General features: G+C 38.9%; 1 protein-coding gene across 1 annotated transcript in view; it reads right to left on the bottom strand.

Annotated features, from left to right (window-relative positions):
- LOC126188288 (eukaryotic translation initiation factor 2-alpha kinase-like) overlaps positions 1–22,018 on the bottom strand; it is a 231,877-nt gene that overhangs the window by 57,271 nt on the left and 152,588 nt on the right. The window contains exon 13 of the mRNA XM_049929872.1: positions 4,235–4,814. Within this exon, the coding sequence (XP_049785829.1) occupies positions 4,235–4,814 (580 nt within the window). The remainder of the gene's footprint in view (positions 1–4,234; positions 4,815–22,018) is intronic.

Below are 22,018 nucleotides of genomic sequence, written 5' to 3'. Positions count from 1 at the left end.
AGGAGGGTTATAGGAATGTAGGATATATTGCAGAGAGTGTTTCCACCTGCGCAATTTGGAAAAGCTGGTGTTGGTGAACCCTACCCTCTCCACCTTTTCCCTGCATGTTCCCCAGCAGCACTTCACTGTCTCCTAGCACTCCCCTGCTATCCCTCCCCATCCCAGCCCCAGCTTCCTCCTTACCTCCATCCAGTTGCCTCTCCCATTATGCACTGCTGCTGCTGCTCGTAGTGTGGCTTCAGCTGCCAGAGGTGTGTGTGTGTGTGTGTGTGTGTGTGTGTGTGTGTGTGTGACAAAGGCCTTGTTGGCTGAAAGCTTATTTTGTGACAGTATTTTTCTTATGTCTATCTACAACTCAGCATCTCCTTTATATGGTGAGCAGCAACCATCCTTTTCATAATATTGTTAATTCCATCCTGGATTTTCCATTGATTGACTTTGGAATATAAGTTCATTTTCAGTATAGCGAACTTTGATGTGATGATGAAAATAGGACTGAAAATTGTAAAAAAGTCACTGAATTTCACAAAAAATAATATAAAATTTGGCAAAAAAACAACACTAAATTTGGTAAAAAACATAAAATTTGACAGTAACAGCAAATGTGGCACAGAAATGACATTGAACTTGGCAAAAGATGACACAAATAACGCACAAAAAAGTAGCACGGAATTTAGCAAAAAAAAGTGACTGGGATTTTGGAGGGGGGGGGGGCAACCTCAGAATTTAGCAAAAAAAAGACTCAGAATTTAGCAAAAAAAAAAAAAAAAAAAAAAAAAAAAAAAAAGTGACTCAGAATTAAGCAAAAAAAGTGACTCAGAATTAAGCAAAAAAAGTGACTCAGAATTAAGCAAAAAAAGTGACTCAGAATTAAGCAAAAAAAGTGACTCAGAATTAAGCAAAAAAAGTGACTCAGAATTAAGTAAAAAAAGTGACTCAGAATTAAGTAAAAAAAGTGACTCAGAATTAAGCAAAAAAAGTGACTCAGAATTAAGCAAAAAAAGTGACTCAGAATTAAGCAAAAAAAGTGACTCAGAATTAAGCAAAAAAAGTGACTCAGAATTAAGCAAAAAAAAGTGACTCAGAATTAAGCAAAAAAAGTGACTCAGAATTAAGCAAAAAAAGTGACTCAGAATTAAGCAAAAAAAGTGACTCAGAATTAAGCAAAAAGTAGCAAAAAATTTAGCAAAAACGTGGCATGGAATTTAGAAAAAAGTAGCACGGAATTTAGCAAAAAAGTAGCACAGTTTTTGGCTAAAAAAGTAACACTGAATTTGACCAAAAGTAACACCAAAAATGGCCATAGAATAAAACGAACTCTTCCTCTCCCTAATGGTGCTGCAATGAGGCACTGACCCTCAAAGATGTATCTGCCTCTTATGGCCTAGCAAATCTTCCAATTAAATACTGTTTCTCTATACGCTTGATTAGTGTAAATAACATCCTTCCTGAAGTGCATGGTAAAGGAATATGGGAATGTACAGCTCAAAGAGGATTCAGTCAACTTGAACGATATTTGTGCGGATAAATCTTGCCATATACTCTCAAAAGAGATGCTTCCTAGCTTTGTAAGAGAGCAATAGGATGCCTAGTATCATCTTAAATGGCGGTACTGCAGTGCTCCAGAATTCATGCTGAACACACCAGTTTAATTGTGGTATAATATCTGTAAGTGATTCATAATTGATTTATACTTTGATCAAAAAGGTGACAAAATTTTTTGAAACTTTGTTCATGGAAATAAAAGAGCACTATTAAAAATTTGTAACTAAAAAATAGTTTTGACCATTAAAACCATTTATTTTTATCTTAAAAGATGACCAGTTTTGATGTGTGTGAGATCATCTTCAGACCAGTTAATCTTCACGCCTTCCTAGAGCAGTGCCACCATTTCCAAACAGTAATCATGGAGTCACTGATCTAAAGATGATCACACACAGATCAAAACCAGTCACCTTTTAAGATAAAAATAAACTACTTTAGTGGTCCAGACTGTTCTTTAATTAAAAATTTTAAAAAAGCTGACATGTCACCAAAATGCCTGGAAAATGGCTGTTTTGAGAATACAGTGAATCTGAAATCTTGCATCATAACTCTTGCACTGATTTTCATGATGAAGTTGGTGTATTTTATCTGCTGCTGGATAAAGGTGTCTTCTAGACATTTCCATTCACATCAGTCCTCAAAGATAAATCATCCATGTCTCACTACCATAAATCAAAACTGGCAATACACTCTGATTGTAGCTTTTCTTTTCAGTCACACCCATAATCTAGTTTAGAAATCACTATTAGTTTCCCAAAAGCACTTCAGACCATTTCTAAACTTCTGGTTTTTTTCTTTTCCTGTTCACCAAGTCATCTTTAAATGTCCTAAATACAAAATGTCAGTGGGATTCATTGTTGAGTAATCCACACTGTCTTCTTTTCAATCTGTTGGATGTAAATAATTTCAGTCTTTTTGTTATTGATTTTCAGTCTTACTATCAAAGTTGATCAATTAAGTTCTTCCATTAGTTGCTCAAGTTTATTTGCATCAGCAGCAAACAGTATAATGTGTCAACAAGTCAAAAGTGGCTCAGATAAGTTCCATTAACAATATGCCTTCTTCATTTTCCCAGTTTAAGGACCGGAAAGTTCCTTTAAGACTGCCGAGACTAGTTTAGGAGATATGGACTCACCCTGCCCACCTTTTTTCAATCCTCAATGTATCACTTTCTTGGTGAAATCTGATAGTAAATTCAGTGTTAACGTATTAGTATACTGACATATGTCGAATCAATTTCTCGTTGAAATGAGGCTGAAAGCATTCTCAAAATCTATGAGCCGTTGGTAAAGGGCTCCATGAGTCACAAACGGGACATTGTGCTACACCCATGTCTAAAACATGCTTTGCTTAGTAGTAGTTCAATGTTTATTCTATTGTTGGTGATAATTTTGTCAGACACCTTTTAAGTTACAGAGGGGCTTTTTCTGTCTTGTCTGTCAACTATCTTATTAAGTAGAACAACTATATTATTATGTAAACTGAAGGTGGACAGGGGGAGGGGGGGGGGGGGAGAAAGGGAAGGGAAGGAACTACTGACATCAGCTGCATCAGGACTTTGTGTGGAATCAGCAGTGACAAGTGAAAATGTGTGCTAGAGCAGGACTCAACCTGGGATCTCTTGCTTACTAGGCAGTTTCATTAACCTCTGTGCCAGCCGAATACACTGATTTATTGCAAATGCATGGAGTATTTAGCATGTTCCTCAAATGACCCACACTCCCACCTAGCACCACCTATCTGCAAGTCTCCATCCATGTCCTCCATGCTCATTAATTTTAGATTCCCACTGGAGATCAAACATTAACATGCTTCCACACTGAAGGTTGTGGATTCATTGCCCATCGAGTCAAATCAATTATATGAATGTGTGGTGTCAGTTCTTTCAAACAAAAACAGATACCACATATTCATATAACTATATTATTGTCCAGTTTTTGGCAACTGTCTACAACCTTAGGCATTCTGTAAATAATTATCCAAGTTCCTTTTGTAATATTTTACACTCAGCTTTAATACACCACCATTCCCAGATAAGTTTCTTTTTTTCATGCCTTGAACGATTTTATACAACTTTTCCTGAACTACTTCAGAGTGCCATTAATTTCCTTATTAATTACATGTGTTTCAATTTATTCTTGAAGAATTCAGTTTGTCTCAATTGTTTGTTATTTTGTCATTTGTGCATACCTTGGAATCTAAGGAGATCCAAGCAGTCAGTCCAGCAAGAGATCATTGATGATGAAAATCAAACACATGACCACCACACAATTAAGATAACAATTGTACTGCCATCATTGCATAAACATTTGCAAAAGCACTGGCTGCTGTGATTAAGAAAAAAATCTGCTTTTTTTGTAATGTGATAAGTGGAATATGTTACTTTGTATAAGGTAATGCCTGTTGTTTCTTTTGTCCTTCACAACAAAATAATGTATACATATCTCATTCATTATTTTATGAATGAGTTTTACTCTAGACTAAGATGTTCTTTGCTAATCCCCAAACACAGCACTTGATTTTATTGGATGCTAAGAAAGGTACAGCAGTATCAATTTCTGAACTCCACTAGAATATGAATTTAGAGGATTTTCATCTCTCAAAGCAAATACCACATCAACATTATTCAATGAAAAATATCACAAGTTATTCTAAGTGTATATATTAACCGGATCTACTTTAATCTTACCTTTAGATCCCTGTGTATAAGGCCTTGGAGGTGAACATATTCCACTGCCTGCACAATCTGTTCAAACATTACAAGAACTTTGTGCTGATCTCTAGAGGACACATTATCACATAACCATTCCCTTAGGCTTTCACGGTGGCATAGCTGCATTTGGATGTACAGGAACACAGATGTTGATGGACTGGCCATGATACTACCATCTCCACGTATGTTTAGTGATGCTGGTCTTCTTGAGGTCACATCACAGCTCGTCTGACTACTATCATAGTCTGAGCCTACAGAGATAATGCTGTCACCTTGTCCCTGTTCACTAATTTCATCGTCAAATGAAGTTAAAAACTCATCTGCATTCTGTTTTTCCTTCGAATCCTCAAATACAATGAATGAATCATCTTCGTCACTTGCTGATCTGCAAATATTGACACCTGAGATGGTATTCTCAGATGCCGTACAACGGCTATCTTGAGCACCTGTCTTCATTGTCTTTGTAGGTAGCCCATACAGTCGTGCATACTCTGAGGTAGAGTGTAAATCTTTGCTCAGTTGAGAAAGGTCAATAGATGTAGCATCTTGTAAAAGACTGGAAGGAAGAACAGAGTGAATGATATTAGCACAATCAAGGAATAAAATTAAGTATTTCACTTACAATTCTATATGCTTAGAATACATAATTCAAAATAACTGCAACAAAATTGTTTTACAAAATTATAACAACAATGCATGTTTCTTGGAAGGCAGTCAATTTACATTAAAGAAAACAATGACTGTTGCACTGTTACTAGCACAGTGCAAATTTAGCACATTACACCACACATACTTGCCTTTCTTGAGCAACTTACAGGAACACTGAGAATTCCAAACTATTTGTAAAACTGAAGATAATGGCAATTACACATTCGCTAATTCAGCATGAGGTACAGAGTGCTGGTGAACAATGAATAACAAACCACTGACCCATCACTACAGTCCAATATTTCCTATCATCTGTCCCAGGAATTTAACTAACAATACATGTTTCTAAATTTAGTAATATTTCAAATAATCCCTAATGTCAAAATTACTGACAGACTAAGACACTGGGTTATAAACAACCAACACAGAGTGTCCTTCCAGTTGAACTATCTAAATTTGTCTCATGAGGCGATGCAAAAATTCAGCTCTCATTACACACTGTCCCCTTTTTCAGTCACCACAGAGCTGTAAATCCGATCATAAAGGTGAGCCTTCAGGGCTGTTGTCGAATAAGTCAAGTTACTGCTGACTACTAATAACAAATTATGGTTCGCGCTAGTCAAATCACACTGATAGTTACAGAAATTATTTTAAACAGTGTGTCCCAGGAGGGATGGCTAATATTCAGAAACAATCATTCACAGAAATAAGTCCAGTAAACATGGGCTCTAAAATGCATATCCTAAGAGCTATGAGCACTCGCTTATCTTTGTTACTGTGGAACACAGCTTATCTACTGAACAAGTGCTCATAGCTCTTAGGATATGCATTTTAGAGCCCATGTTTACAAGTTTTTCTTGTTTTGATCCATACTACCTCCCAACAAAATATTGATGGCAAGGAGCCTGCAGTAAGAGAGATTTGTTTCAGAGTATCAAAGATGAAGAAATGCCCCCATTTACTGGACATTTTTGCTTCAAATGATAGTTCCTATCATATCCCTGAATATTGGCCTTTCTTCCTCAGACACACTGTACGTGTATATTTGCAGAAAACAGCTCATTTGGATATGGAAAAAAAAATGCTGTTTCTTTTACACAACACAGCTGTTGTTTTTATCTATTTTTTTAAAACAAATCACTCTTGTAACTTTACACAAACAACTATCCATATATTGGAAAAGACAAGATCTATTTAATATAAATATTAGTACTACACAGATTGTAAATCACTTATGATAAATATATTGTAAGTTGCAGGAGTAGTGGCTAATGAGTTACTCTTTTACTTCTTTTTTAAATTTGTGAATTTACATTTTCCCACTTGATGTCTACCAGCAATATGTTGTAGGTCTTTGCACAAGAACACAAAATTCCATTCCGAACCCTAGCAGAGGCTGCAGAGTATACATGAAAATTATTTCTACTTCTAGTGGTGTGATCATGAATTACGCCGTTTATTCTAAATTTGCTCTAGTTATTAAGCACAACTACTATTAAGGACTATATACAGGATGTCCCATTATCTTGACCACCCTAAATAACTGTTTGTCCAGATGCAAATTACAAAATGTTTCAACAAATGTTCTTTAGCCGTCAGTGGGACATCAATCAGCATGACTGCATTGGTTGTAGCTTTGTTTTTTTTACAAAGATATGAACAGCGGTATGACTTCTCTAAATGGCAGGTAATTCATTTCCTCTCCTAAAGACCTATTCAAAAATGTATCACAGTGTACCATGCACTGAAAGACAACATTATTAATTACATAACACAACACTGACATTGAGACCAGGATCATAAACTTGTCCACTTGCTGGAGTTGTCAGAAAACAAATGAAAACCAAGTAAAAACATAACACAAAATTGACTCTCCTGTACCATTACCCAGGAGTGGAACATTCAAAGGTGCTCAAAGTGGTGACCCTGGACACTGATACACTCATTGAATGAAAGAATTATTTACTGCTTCCAGTGTTGCCTGCTGAAGAGAATTACAAACAAGCACGATATGTTCCTGCATGTCCTCTGGAGTTGTTGGAATATCATCGTGATAGACAACATCTTTAAAGCATCCCAAAAGGAAAAAGTCCAGAGGATTTAAATCAGGAGACCAGCAGGCCAAGTAACTGTTACTCCTTGACCAATTCATCTGGCCGGATACCTTCGGTTCAGAACATGAAGTGCACGCAAGACATTATGCGCTGGACACCCATTGTATTGATACCACATAAGCATTCTCGTTTTTAGCAGCGCTTCATCCAGAAGAGGAGGAAGAATTCGTCTGAGGAAGTTGGCATACGCTGTGCCATTTAGACTACCACTGATGAAATAAGGGCTAATAATTGTAGTACCAAGCATCCCACACCAGACGTTAACTCTCCACTGACGCTTATGTTCCACCTGTCTAAGCCATCATGGGTTGTCGCTGGACCAATAATGCATGTTTCTTGTATTTACCTGTCCTTTGTTTGAGAAGGAACATTCCATCAGTAAATAGAACATTGGAGTAGAAGTTCAGGTTGGCAAAAATTTGCTGCCGTGGCCACTGACAGAACTGTATACAATTCTGGAAATCGTTCTCATGAAATTCTTGATGTAGGTATACATGGTAAGAATGGAACTGATGACGTGTAATAATACGATGTACACTGGTATTAGAAATGCCAATCTCATGTTGAAGCTATTGTGTGCTCACATGTGGATTCACAGCAACGGAAGCGAGAACAGTAACTTTGGCAGCTTCGTCTGTGCGACTGCTACGACGATTGCATTGTCATGGGTTGAAACTTCCCATTTCCTGAAGCGTCACAACAAGATGAGAAAACATCTGTCGGCGAGGTGGGTTCTTGTCAGGATATCACTCTTTGTACAGTTCCACTGCCTGCGTAGTATTTCGCCTACCTTCAGCAACAACAATAAAAGAAACATTATGTCAATGCAGTTTATAGGAAGGACAGCCTTTACTGTATGCCTACTCTACACAATAGCATTTAAAAGGACTTAACTATGTACCAAATGTATCCGTACGTAAGAAGTATTGCAATTACTGTTCTGTTAACTTACATTCTCCATAAATGAGTAGCATTTCTACCTTCTCTTCGTTGGTGTATATTCTACTCAAACAACTCATCAACTGACGAGGGTTGATGGAACGACGGATGTGCATTCTACTTATGTTTACATTTGTCCTCTGTCAATGTCAGCACGTGGATGTGTTCCATTACCCCATGTACCTACATTAAGCACTGGGAGCGTCAACATCAGTGTTGTGTTACCTAACTAATAATGTTGTGTTTCAGTGAATGGTACACTGTGATACATTTTTGTATCGATCTTTAGGAGAGGAAATGAATTACCGAATAAAAAATGCAGGGTGCCATTTAAAAAAGACATACCGCTGTTCATATCTTTGTAAAAAACAAAGCTACAATGAAGGTACTCATGCTGATTGATGTCCCCCTGATGGCTAAAGAACATTTGCTTGAAACATTTTGTAATTTGTATATGGGTTATTTTGGGTGGTCAAGATAAGTGGGACACTCTGTATATTGGCACATATGTTTAAGAATCCCTAGGCCACTGAAAAGACTTCTGCAAGAGTTCAGTTATCAACTTTATGAAACAGTCTTATTACCCAATTCTGCAGAATAAATATTTTTTTCATGTTAGCTCCATTGCCCCAAGAGCTTATGGCCTAAAGTATTTTCTGTAGGTAGGTGCTGCACAGCCTGAACGTATTTCAAGAATGGCGCCATGGAACCACGAAGAGCAGTTTTAACAACAATGGAAACCCTAGATGGAATAATATGTGAAACAAGTTTCATCGCAGCTGCGGATGTGTGTGTGTGTGTGTGTGTGTGTGTGTGTGTCCTTTTGCTGGAGAAAGAACAAGAACTCAAAAGATGGTGTTTACAGCTGTATGTTTCTATGGGTCACACATCAGTCAGCTATAGGTGAGTGGTTGTCTTTTCTTTGTTTTATGTAAAAGCTGTTTTATTTAATATTTATTCAGAGACAACTAATTTTAGTTGAGCGGGCATCTTAAAGTCACCTACACATGCATGAACCTATACAGTAAGGTGACAAAAGTCGTGGGATACCTTCTTGTATCGTGTCAGTCCTCCTTTTGCCCTGCGTAGTGCAGTAACATGACATGGCTTGGAGTCAAAAGTCTTTGGCAGTCTCCTGCATAAATACTGCGCCATGCTGCTTCTACATCTGTCCACAACTGCAGAAGTGTTGCCAGTCCAGGATATTATGCACGAACTGGCCTCTTGATTATGTCCTATAAATGTTTGATGGGATTAATATTGGACAATCTGGATGGCCAAATTATTCACTCAAATTGTCCAGAATGTTCTTCAAACCAATCGTGAACAGTTGTTGCCCAGTGACCTGGTGCAGTGTCGCACACAACAAGACATGTGCACTGGCTTTGCGGCCAGAGTGGTACCTCTCTGTTTATCAATGATTGTCCATGGTTTCGTCTTATGACCAGAGACACTGGTCTGATGGTCTCTGATTGGCAGGTTGTATACGCGACAAGGGGAAAAAATTCCCGGATTTCCCAGTTAAAAATACACTTCTCCCGTGTGAAAACACAATTTTTCCGTGTTAAGTGACAGTATATTTTCCCTTGGAACTGCAAAACTTATCAATCCTTTGAATGGTTATGGTTTTATACATGGATGTAGAATTGCCCAGCACTTTAGAAAACAAAACTAAGGTAAAAGACACGTTTTGGAAATATCTTTGATGTGCAACAACATGTATACTGCGTACTTTCGTACTACGAAAATATACATTCAAATACCACCAAACACCCCATGTTACTTTCCAACTCATTGGAATCGAGATTTTGATGCGCTTTTGTAAGCCAGTCATAGCTCATGTCACGTGGTCTCACCAACTGATGACAGAGGATATTCAGAGCATAGGACATGTGATGTAGTCAGCCAACAGCAACATCAAGTAGCACGAACATATAAACAGGGAATGTTAAAGGTTTAAATTAATATACATAGTGTTGCTACAAGAAAAGAAAAGCTTTCACATATAATATTGGTCTCTAAGGTTAATAAGCTGCAAGAGGAGCTATGCTTCCACATATAATGTTGATCTTTTTTGCATGTGTTACACTTTAAGATATATCACACAAATGTGCCAGTAAAATTTTTAATAATGACATAAATGTCTGACCTTCAGGGTTGGAAATTCTTCTAAATGGCTCGCCATCAAAGTGTTAATTTTTAAGTGAGAGTCAAACGTTCTTTGATTTAAGAAATTCCTGTTACATTCTCGCACATAGTTCAACTTACGTAAAAGGATATTTACTTTGAAAGTAACACTTTTCAAAGCACCATTTGCTATATTTTCCCGCGACCTGTTAGAAATAGGTTCGTTTCAGCAGCTGCCAGAGAGCACAGATAATAGGCGACATCGCGCTTACGCAGCTACAATGACGTAGGAAGCCCATATGTACGTACATGTAAAACATTAAAAGATCATACATTATGTCATAAACGAAACAAGATATAAGAGGCTACTCCAGGAGCATCGGAGTTTCGTGAAGTGTACTAAAATGTGCACATTTAAAGTGCACATTCATACGTCCAGATTCCCAATGAAGTAGACCTCGACCTGATATTAAGCTTTTCATTGTGGTTTTCAGGATGTAAATTTTCTTGGAGCACCAGTACTGTATTATCTCACGTTTAGTTCTTTATTATGGCATAATGCCATACGTGCTAGAAGATGAAAACATGCACTTGAAATGCAGTGAACAGTTGAAACTAGCCAGTACTGTTGAATTAAACACTTGTTTCAAATACATTGACTGCCTCTGTGGAAAAGGTTAATAAAAGTCAAATCTCTTTAGCAAACAGACAAAAATAACTTCATTGTTTTGCAAGGAGATTAATGCTTGACTGTCAGAAAGGTGGAAATAAAATAAAATCTGAAACTAATAACATATTTTAGCCTTCCGTAATTAAGTTAATGTATTTTAATTCAATTGATAGCTCCCGGCCACAGATATCTGTTTTGTTTTCGTTTGACATGAGAGTAAACAAAGGGGAAACAGCAAAATCACTAAACACAGGTCTCATGGAGACTACCCACTACAACTCAGACTGCTCTGCACATCAGCCCCGGATCTACAATATTTGCGAACCGCGTCAATACTTAAAAAAACTTTCTGAAAAGTCTGAAACATAAAACACATGTGTTTGAAGAAATGCAGGACATGTTATTTGGTCTTAACTGTGCCAAAGTGCAGTGCCACGACTCTTCATAAAGCATTCTTCTAACGCACGTCACTATATTTCGCTCTGTGGAACTGAAACATGTATATTTTGTGATGGATGCCATCAAACAATATTCAGGACAGTGGAAATGGAAATGTCCTGTGGTGCCTGTCCCGCTCCCAGTCGGCCGGTTTGACAGCCTACCCTCTTGCAATTAGTAGTGGGTGGGATTATTTGTAATCAAGAGAACAGGAACTCTTCAGAAAATTTTCACTCTTTACAACCTATTAGTTAAAACTTCCTGTTTTGTGTGACACAAAATTAAATGTAGGATAAATAGAACCAATAAAGACAAGAGACAAGCAAGAAAGTACACATTTCTTCAATCCTTACCTCCTAGCATTTTTTTCTCTCTACTCTTGCTACAGCTTTAGATGGCGTGCTTTCCTTTCTGCAAAAGAATCTATTACCTCATCAAAGTTTCCTCAAATGTTTTGCTACATGAAAAATCCAAGTCTCGTTATCTAATACTGAAAAAGCTGTTAATACAAATAATACCCAAAACTGGTGTGGTTTCTCGATCTAAGTCTATTTTGTCACTATCTGCTAGATAAAACAAAATAGGCCTTTCTAATATTGCAGCAATTTTGTAACAGGCACCAAATAAACGAGACTGTTTTGGCACAAATGGTCATTTTTCTAACACGACAGAATATAATTAACGAAGTACCAATATCAAATGCCTATTAGGCCTACTACAATCAAAAAGCTTTGTCAGGAAATAGTTTAACATTTCATTCATACGCACCAGTTTCTCAAGCATGAGATCGAAAAGTAGTATTATGAAATTTTTATATAAATTTGCAATCCTCTTAGTCTTCCATAATTTGTGTGATGTCCCCGTTTCTTCTCCTTCCTCGTACTAACCAAGAATCTTGTCATCACCAATTCTGTAGCTATTCCTGCCATTACCACAATCTGTTTGCCGATTAACTTCACTAACCCTTCCAGAATCACCAATTTAGTTATCCCGCGATTATTCTCCAGTTAGGCATTGTTACATGTTCATAAAAAAAGTTTTCCGCATTACTTACAGAATAGAACTTAAGCGGCTGTTAGCTGGGGTCGTACAACTGGTCCTTACTAGTGTAGCAATCTGGCCAAAAATTTTCTGTCAAAATTTCATTTTCTTGGATACACCAAGAAGATAATTTCGCTTGTAATTATAACAACGCTGCTTATTTGCAAACCCAATCAACCACATAATCAGACAGCAATTGGCATTCATCTGTTCGGCTTTACTCCACTCAGCTCGTATAGCCCCATCCTCTTTTGTCTGCAGAAAGTTTATTTCTAGTTGCGACGAGGATTCTCCTGACAGAGACATCATGTAAACTATGCACTCATTCAAAAATCAACTTATCATTCATTCAGAAATAAACTTAAAATGTGTTCAAAAATGTTCAAAAACCAACAAGGATGCATTTCAAAATCATATGAATAATTAATAGACCAATGTGCACTGGATGCTAGGCGCTTTGTGAAACAAGTTTCTTTTTCCTCAAGAATATGACTTTGGCACCTCTTTTCACAGTAGCATCTAGCTGCTTGCTGTGATTGCTTGCACAGCCAACAGCCACACTCCTGTAGCCAGAAGTGGGAGAATCGACTACTCAAATGTGACTCAACTGCGTATGCGTATGAGCCCGCTCGTAACTGCTAAAATGAATCTAATGTAAACAGTTGTGACTACATGCTCATCGGAGGCAATTTGTTATTGTTATGAAGCATTGCATAGTCTTCCTAAAGCCTTTGACATATTTTGCTGTTGGCAGACTCTTGTATGAGCACTGTGTGTCTTCGTATATGGCACATTTCCTTTGCAATTTAAGTTATTTTCGTTTTTTTCTCTTGTTTACGTTTTATTGTTGAAGTATTATTCTGCAGTAGTGGGGATAGAGTAATATCCTTTGTTAGAGTATCGATTCTTACCAGTCAAAATTACAAAAATTTAACTGAAAACTAAAACAATAAAAAATTCCCAGAATTCTAAAAAAAACCCTGGGTTTTTCCCAGTTTTCTCCCGGATGAAAAAATTCCCGGGTTTTTCCCAGATCTCCTGGGTTGTATAAGTGCACGCAGTCTGTCAGTTGCTCTCGAGTCCTTCAAGTTTGGTTCCACGGTGGTGTGAGGATACTCCACAAGGTGGTGGGTCATGTGGCTGCTGCCAGAGTGAGAGAGCAAGCAAGCGGCGTAATGTGCAGCATGTTATCTGTTCTGATTATGCGGAGCCAGCTTTGTCGCTGAGTACAAGTCCAACGAGAGTATTGTGCCCGAGTCGGACTGGTCAATTTGCACTGGTGTTCACAAGGCCAATTTGCAGTAGTGTTCACAAACAGCAGTGACTGTTCGTTAGTGTGGTGGCTAAAAGGCTGTTTAAAGCATTAGTGTGTCCCACAGCTTGGTTTAAGTACAAGCACAGTTACACTATTATATATCATTCTGTGACTGGACTGCACTACTGAGCATATATGTTATGAAACAGCTGGTTGGTCTAAGTGATCTAATATTTGTAATTTTCCCATGTTTTACCATTCAAGTTTCTTTCACCCATTAAGAAATAAGTTAATACAGTTGGCTGTAATTTACTATGGTGTTCATATTTCAGTTACTATAACGTGGTACTGCTGTTGTTTTACCACACTTTAGGCACTTTGTGCTCGAAAGGGGGCTCCTTTTACTCAACCATTATGTAAAGATTAGCCGGGTGGATGATCACTGAACTGTTTATAATTCTAGTTTGGTTAAGTGGGCTGAGCCTCTTGCTTCTCGTAAACCGAGATGTTTGTGAACTAGCTGTTGACTTACGAAGTGTGTGTGGAATACAAGTAAGTGGCTTAAACTGTCTGCACTGCTCTTGTTCTGGAATTGTTTCACAAAATCAAGTGCTCTTGCTTGCATTGGTCATATAATTACTTCTTACTTGTGGCAGGAAGTCACTCAAGTTGTTCTTTTAATGCCAAGGGATAATTTTAATACTTGTAATAAATTCTCTCTGTGTGTGTGTGTGTGTGTGTGTGTGTGTGTGTGTGTGTGTGTGTGCACGCGCGCGCGCGCGCGCGCGGGGAGGGTAGATGGGTTACATATGTTTGTTGCCACTATTAAACATCTCTCAATTAAGTGCTGCGACTTCTTGTCTATGCCTGGTGCTAATAGATTTATGTTGCAGGTATCATAAGTTATTCTAAGCACGAGTGCCAAGAGGTGGACTATTGTAAAGAGAAAGGCCAGGAAGTGCACTGAAGGACCTATCATTTGTAAAACTAATATCAATATTGTGGCACATACTACCCCCCCCCCCCCCCCCCCGAGTAAGCATTGTTGTGTACCCCTTGGTTGTCAATGGATTCAGAAGGATTGTATATGTCATTTAACTGATTGTTGTGCGTGATTTCTCAAGCCAGCCATTTCTTAAATTGTGAGTTGCAATTAATTTGTTTTAATGAGAAAGACTCATACTTGAAGATTCTTGGAATTCTTTGTACATATTGTTTATTGTCAGTATTATTTTACTGTCAGCAATCGGATTGTACAGTTAATAATGTTCTTTAATGCTGGTTATCAGTGTTTGTTTAAAGTTTTCTGAATTGACCATCTGTGTTCAAGGGCTTAAAAGTTTTGAACAGATTAACAATAAATCTGTTTTTAAGATATGTTTATAACGTGCTTGGCTCCATACCACTTCCCTCCCACTCCTACCGCTTCACATAAAAATGCCACAGTTGCTTGGGGACATGGAGTCAATGGCTGCAAATGATCTCCAAGTAGCTGAACATAACCATCCCCAGTCAATGAATGGTTCATTCCACGTAATCACAGCCCACACCATCATGCCACCACCATCAAATTGCACAATGCCTTGTTGACAAATGTTCAAATATGTGTGAATTCCTAAGGGACTAAACTGCTTAGGTCATCGGTCCCTAGACTTACACACTACTTCACCTAACTTAAACTAACCTATACTAAGGACAACACACACACCCATGCCTGAGGGAGGACTCGAACCTCCAGCAGGAGGGGCCGCGCAATCCGCAACATGACGCCTCAAACCGCGCGGCCCTTGTTGACAACTTGGGTCCATGGCTTCAAGGTATCTGTGCCACAGCTTTTACAAACTGAAATCAGAATTCATATGACCAGGCTATGGTTTTTTCAGTCATCTAGGGTGCAACCATTATAATCATGAGCTCAGGAGAGGTGTTATTAACTAAGGCACTCACGTCAGTCGTCTGGAGCCATAGCCTGTTACCTCCAAATTTCACCACCCTGTCCTAATGGATACATTTGTCATATGTCCCACATTGACTTCTATGGTTATTTCATACAGAGTTACTTCTCTGTTAGCACTGACAATTCTACATAAAAGCAGCTGCCCTCTGTCATTAAATAAAGGCCACCTACCACTGTTTGCCCATGTCGAGAAGTGTCGGAAATCTGGTATTGTTGGCACACTGTTGATACTGTGGGTCTCATAATATTGAATTCCCCAACAATTTCTGAAATGAAATATCCCATGTGTCTAGCTCTAAATACCATTTTGCATTCAAAGTTTGTTATTGCCCGTAATGCAGCCATAGTAAAGTCAGAAACCTTTTCACATGAATCATCTGAGCACAAATGACAGCTCCATCAATGCACTGTCCTTTTACACCTTGCATACACAGTACAACCATCTGTACATGTGCATACTGCTTTCCTATGACTTTCGTTACTTCAGTGTATAACAAGCATGACATGACACAAATAGTTATTGTGAAGCATTTTATATAAAATATACTCACATATCAGATTAACAATGTGGGAAAAGACAGATTGCTACTTAATGTAACAAAGACACTAAATTGCAGACAGGCACAATTAAAAGACACTCTCACAAAGCTTTCAGCCAAGACTTCACCACCAAAAGAGAAACACACACACACACACACACACACACACACACACACACACACACACCATTCATACACACAATCATGCACACATAGACGCCAACTCCAGCAGCTTGAGCCAGAAACTGTCACATGGGATGCAAGTAGCAATCTGGAGGGGGCAGCGAAGGGGAAGGGATAGTAGTGTACGGGTGGGGGAGAGACAAACGCTGTCTGGTAGAGTGTGCAGGGACTAGAATGCCAACAGGAAGTTCTGGGGCAGGGAGGTGAGGAATAAAAGGAGCAGATACAGATGGGTGGATACGTTGACAAAGGGTGGCAAGCAGAGAGGGTGGGAAATAAGAATCAAGTGGTGGGGGTGGGGGAGATGGTAGGACAGACGGGATTGAAACTGTTGGGAGGAGGGTGTGGAGACAGTGTGTTACGGTAAGTTGAGGAGGAGATAATTACAGGGGCAGAGAATGTGTTGTGAGGATAATTCCCATCTGTGCAGTTCAGAAAAGCTGATAGTGGAGGGGAGGATCCAGTGGGCCCGGGTAGCGGAGCAGCCATTGAAATCAAAGATGTTATGTTCAGCCACATGTTGTGTCACAGGATTGTCTACTTTGATCTTGGCCACAGTTTGTCTGTGGGCGTTCATCCTGGTGAACAGCTAGTTGGTTTCCACACCAATATAAAACCTGTGCAATGATTGCAGCAGAATTGATAAATGATATATGACATGGCTGATTTCACAGGTGAACTAGGCCCTTATGGGGTAGGGTAAACCTTGGACAGACCTTGTCCACAAACAGATCTCCTGTGCCATTTCCTCCCACACCTCCAATCCTACCACCACCCCCTAGAACTGGTCACAAAGGAGTGCCACCTTCATCAATGGAACAACTGAACCATATACTTCAGCAGGACTTTGATTATCTATCATAATGCCCCGAAATGAGGGACATCCTACCCAAGATCCTTCCTACGCCTCCTAAAATGCTGATCTGTCGCCCACCCAACCTCCACAACATCCTAGTTCATCACTATGCCACTCCCAATCCCAACCCCTTGCCACAAGGAAGACCCAGGTGCAAGATCTGCCCAATCTACCCCACCCAGTACCAACTATTCCAGTCCTCCCATGGGTTTATCCTACCTGATCAGGGGCCTGGCCACCAATGAAAGCAGCCGTGTCATTTACGTGCTCTGCTACAATTACTGCAAAGCTTCTTATATTAGCATGACTACCAACCAATTGTCCACCAGGATGAGGGGCACAATATTCAACTGAATGTAACATTCTCGATTTCAATGGCTGCTTCACTAGCCGAGCCTTCTGGGTCCTCCCCTCCACCATGAGCTTTTCTGAACTGCGCACATGGGAGTTATCCTCACGACACACTCTGCTCTCATAATTAGCCCAGTCTCAACATATGGTAACATACTGTCCCCACACCCTCCACCCAACAGTTTCCACAGCTCTTTCCTATCATCTCCTCCTCAACCTTCTTTGTTTGCTGCCCTCTACCAACAACATACTTGCCCATCTTTTCCCACTCCTCTCCTGTTTCACTCCTTTTTCCCCCCCACCTCCTTGCTCCACAACTACTGACACTGCACATATTGGCATTCTAGTCCCTGCACACTCCTCCAGACAGCATACGTCTCTCCCTCCGCCCATACACTACTATCCCTTTCCCTTTCTCACCCCCCTGCAAATTACTGTTTGTAACCCACATGATAACTGCATTCCGGCCCAAGCTGCCAGAGTTGGCGGTCGTGTGCATGAGGTGAGCTTGCCTGTGTGTATGAGTGGTGTGCGTTTCTCTTTTGCCCGGTGAAGACTGTAGCTGAAAGCTTTATATAAATGCCTTTAATTGTGCCTGTCTGAAAATGTTTCTTCTTTACAGTAAGTAGGTATCTATCTTTATGTACATTGTTGACATTCCCACCATTGTTTGATTTAACTTGAAAGATGATCGCTTGACCCAAACTAGTTATTTCTGAATATCCATTGAAACAGCTTTTGGTGGGTCTATCACACTGTTGTTTAAATTCCATACCACAATATTGAGTGAAAAAACACAAAGTATGCTAGCAATACTGTCTGCAGGTCCACACAATGAGATAGATTACTATGTGCAAAGTACACAGAACTGAGATTTTTGGCTAACTTTCCACTTGCTGGTCCCACCTTAGTTTAATATCAATTTGGATATACAAGAACTTTAGCCATTGAACCTCATCTAGTATATACCCACTGATATTTCCTTCTGGTACCTGTAAGAAATTTGGTTCGTTCCAAACTGCATAAGATGAGTTTTTGTAAACAAAAGGTCAAAATACAGGCTGAGCCAATTGTAAGCCTATTCTGTTATTCTCCTTGTTGTGTTTCGTATGGATGTGTTTGGGCCCATCATCAAAATAAACATCACAGTCACTGAAGAATTCTCCAATGTCCCAGGTAAAACTTTATGTAGACCAAGAATAGGAACGAGCCAAGCACTGAAACTTACAACACACTATATGTAATGTGTTTCCACTCTGAATTTTACCTTATCCCTACCATGTTATTCATTAAACTGACCTTTCTTTTGAATTTTACCTTATGCCTACCATGTTATTCATTAAAGTGACCTTTCTTTCTGTTGTTAAGAAATGACTCCTTCCACACAAGGAGAAAACCCTTTAACACTATACCATTTGTAAAAAAATGTTGAGTTATACATTTTTGCCGCACAGAGAACAGCTTATAGCAGTGGTTTGTACAGCCCTGCCCATCTAGCATGCGACTCGGTGAATCACTCACACAGCGCCTCATAGTGGAATTATCCGGAGTTCACAGATGCCAATTTTCAGCACCTAAAACCTGCTTTACAATGGAGTGAATGGAAGCGAACAAGTGTGAATGAGCATATGCAGAAAACTCACCACCATTTGTTTGTACATGGGTAGAATCATTTATACTGAAGGGAATGGAAGAGAACATGTGGTAACCAACATTGCCTATGAACGTTGGGTTATTAGTTTTTAGTTTTTGGAGATAATATTCAGGATACAGGAGACAATTCTATCTTGTTAGAGCCAAAATGTGAAACTTTGCTATTCAGTGAGGATTATTTTGCATGGCAACCACACTGTTCTTGAAGGAATATGCAAAATGGTGCGGGGAAGGAGGAATTTAAGTATCTCACTTTGTATGGAAGTGTGGCATGCATGAAGATCGTACACACTTTACACGGAATTGTATCTCCATCTCTCCTTAACACTGGTCCAAACTTTTCCTTGTAGGTCGGCTGCCATTTTTCCCTGGCTTCTCATTACCACTGAGGGGAAATTTATAAACAGAACACTAATTACCGATGCCAAGTATCATCTCAAGAGGTGACATAGCTAGCATTTCCACTACACTTGTAAGGTATAATGGTCATTTTTTCCCCTCATAAAACAAAAATGGTCTAGTGACAAAGTGCACACTTTGTGATCCAGAGAGCACAGGATCAAATCCTGTACAGACAGCTTTTTCACTATGATTTTTAACCAAGCATTCACTTCACACAGATGTTGGAGTGTCCATGAAAGACATGTGGTTCGGATTCCAAGTTAAACTGCAGGTCTCCATTTTCTGATTAGGTAACTGGGGAAGGCTACGGACATGTAAATAGTTGCAGTGGTCATCAGTTGAAAGACCTGCAAGAGGCCTACCGGGTACACCAGACACAATTCTCGTTTGCTTGTGCGTGTTAGCTTGTTTGCTCCAGTGAAAGCCTGGCTTATACAATACAAACATTTTTTGAATAACTTCAAATCTTGCACATGTAATTCTGATAGAAATGGCCAGCAGAGAAAATAAAACCATGGCAGTGCCTGATGTCGGAGATGAGTTCCATCAATGAGGACTTGTAATTTGTTGAAATGAAACGTATACTCCAGTACTACTTTTTATAACAACTCCTGTAGGCCATTCATTATAATAATGTTTCAATGTTGTACATTTGACTATCAGTGAAACAGTTGTTTGTTTATTCCCTGTAGCCATCACAAAAATGCATTGTCTACTGAATGATAAAAACAAACATTTTTCTTGCACCAGGCACAACGGACAAAGGAAAAATTGATTCAGTCAGTCACTTCGCAGTAACCACTAGTTTTATTTAGACAGAACTGTGATGGAGTCAGATATGGTCCCGGCCACTGTTCTGCATACTGCACTGCAGACCAGGCATACTTGATCAAATTCTTAAAGCATGGCGAAGAAAACTAGTAATGTACAAATGATTGTAGCTTAAGAATACTGTTCCGGTGATAAACCTGAAATGAGAGAGAGGCATTGGAAATTATGCTGTCTGATAATTTCCTGACAAATGCTTTCCACTGTTGAAAAAATTCTTTATCGAGAGGTTGAATCGCACTAATAGTTCCACATGACATCTACAGATTTTTCGCCATCCTCCACAAAAACATAGGCCTCGTTACGTCCAGACAATGAATCCAACAAAAGCAATGAATTGGTTTCTGCAGCTGGTAGGAATACGTTTTGAACAAAATGTCGAAAATTATTCTTTCTCATTTTTTCAGATTTTGATACATCAATTACAAGATTTTTGCAACTAAACAGTCCATTTTTCTATTTTTGGTCCAAATTTGCCTTGTGGTTCTTGAAGACAGATGTTCAGCTGCGGAAACAGTAAAACACTCATACTTTTCAATGGCATTATTGTATATGAATGTGTCATTGCATCCATTGATTGGGCAACCGACTGTCTTCTTTTCACCTCGAAATAATAAAGTGCAGTGTGCATGCAGTTCTTTCATGAAACCTGACTGATCAGCATTATAAGTAGCAGTTGCAGGGATAACAGCAAGTTTCGTCTTTAAGTCAGCTAGGAATTTCTCTATAGCATTGTCTGTCACTGGCAGCTGCTCTACACGTTTATGTGATGTAAGCTTGTTTATTTTGCGACTTTCTATTCTGTGCGATTTTTTGAACCTGCATAGCCAGGTCAACAAAGCCTGTAAATTAGCAATATTCATGACAAATACAATTCAGAGGGCCCAGTATCTTAGATCCTCATCAGTAATGGTGCACAGCCTCTAGCGAGCAGTTCTAATTCTTTTGAACAGTTTTTCATTCACGTAGTTTCAGGTTTCTATTTGGCACATATTTCTTACTTAATGTAATTCATTCTTCCATTTGTACAGTTCACTCCCCGATTTTACGAAATGAAAACACCTTGGCACACTGCTTTCAAGCGTTTTTTCCCTCCTTCGTTTAACCAATATTTCACTGTCTTTTTTTCTTAAAGCTTAGAAGGTATTCTTCTTTAGAACTCTTACTGGCACAACTGACGTGGTCCAAACCACAATTCATGGAATCGTCACAGTCATTTCCTATTTCTTTTAATGTATCCATAATTTCAAACAAAATGTCAATATCATTCGAATGAATGTCAAGGAAATCAACTAAGAAACAGCACATATGTATGTCCTCAAGAGAAGTACTTGATTTTGGCTGGAAACCATGGTCTTCATATTCCATCATTGCTAAATTAAGAACGATAATTGGATTCCACATTACTGTGAAACTGGAAGAAAAAAAAAGGTAATATTAGCAGGCATGCCTTACGAAAGAACAATAAATATTAATTCAGCTTTATCTGTATTGTCAATACCTACCAATAGTGCAAAAAGCAACTGATAATTTGTAATATATGTTACTTGAGTGGCTAATTCGAGAGAATAGTAACTGCATACTGTCGTTGTCTTCTTCCTGTGTGAAAAATTTTAGGGGGGGTTTCAACATGTCTTATTGGACCAATCCCTTGTGAGTCAACACTTACTATTCTGTGAAATTTTACTTTTCCCTTCTATGCTGAACCTGGCTGATGGAGATACTTCAGTCCTTTCATTTGACAATCATGTTTCGATAA

Source organism: Schistocerca cancellata, chromosome 5 (genome assembly GCF_023864275.1).
Source record: "Schistocerca cancellata isolate TAMUIC-IGC-003103 chromosome 5, iqSchCanc2.1, whole genome shotgun sequence".
In the NCBI taxonomy this organism is placed as follows: Eukaryota; Metazoa; Arthropoda; class Insecta; order Orthoptera; family Acrididae; genus Schistocerca; species Schistocerca cancellata.
The sequence above is the reverse complement of the archived record's forward strand: the minus strand, read 5'-3'. Positions and strand labels throughout refer to the sequence as shown.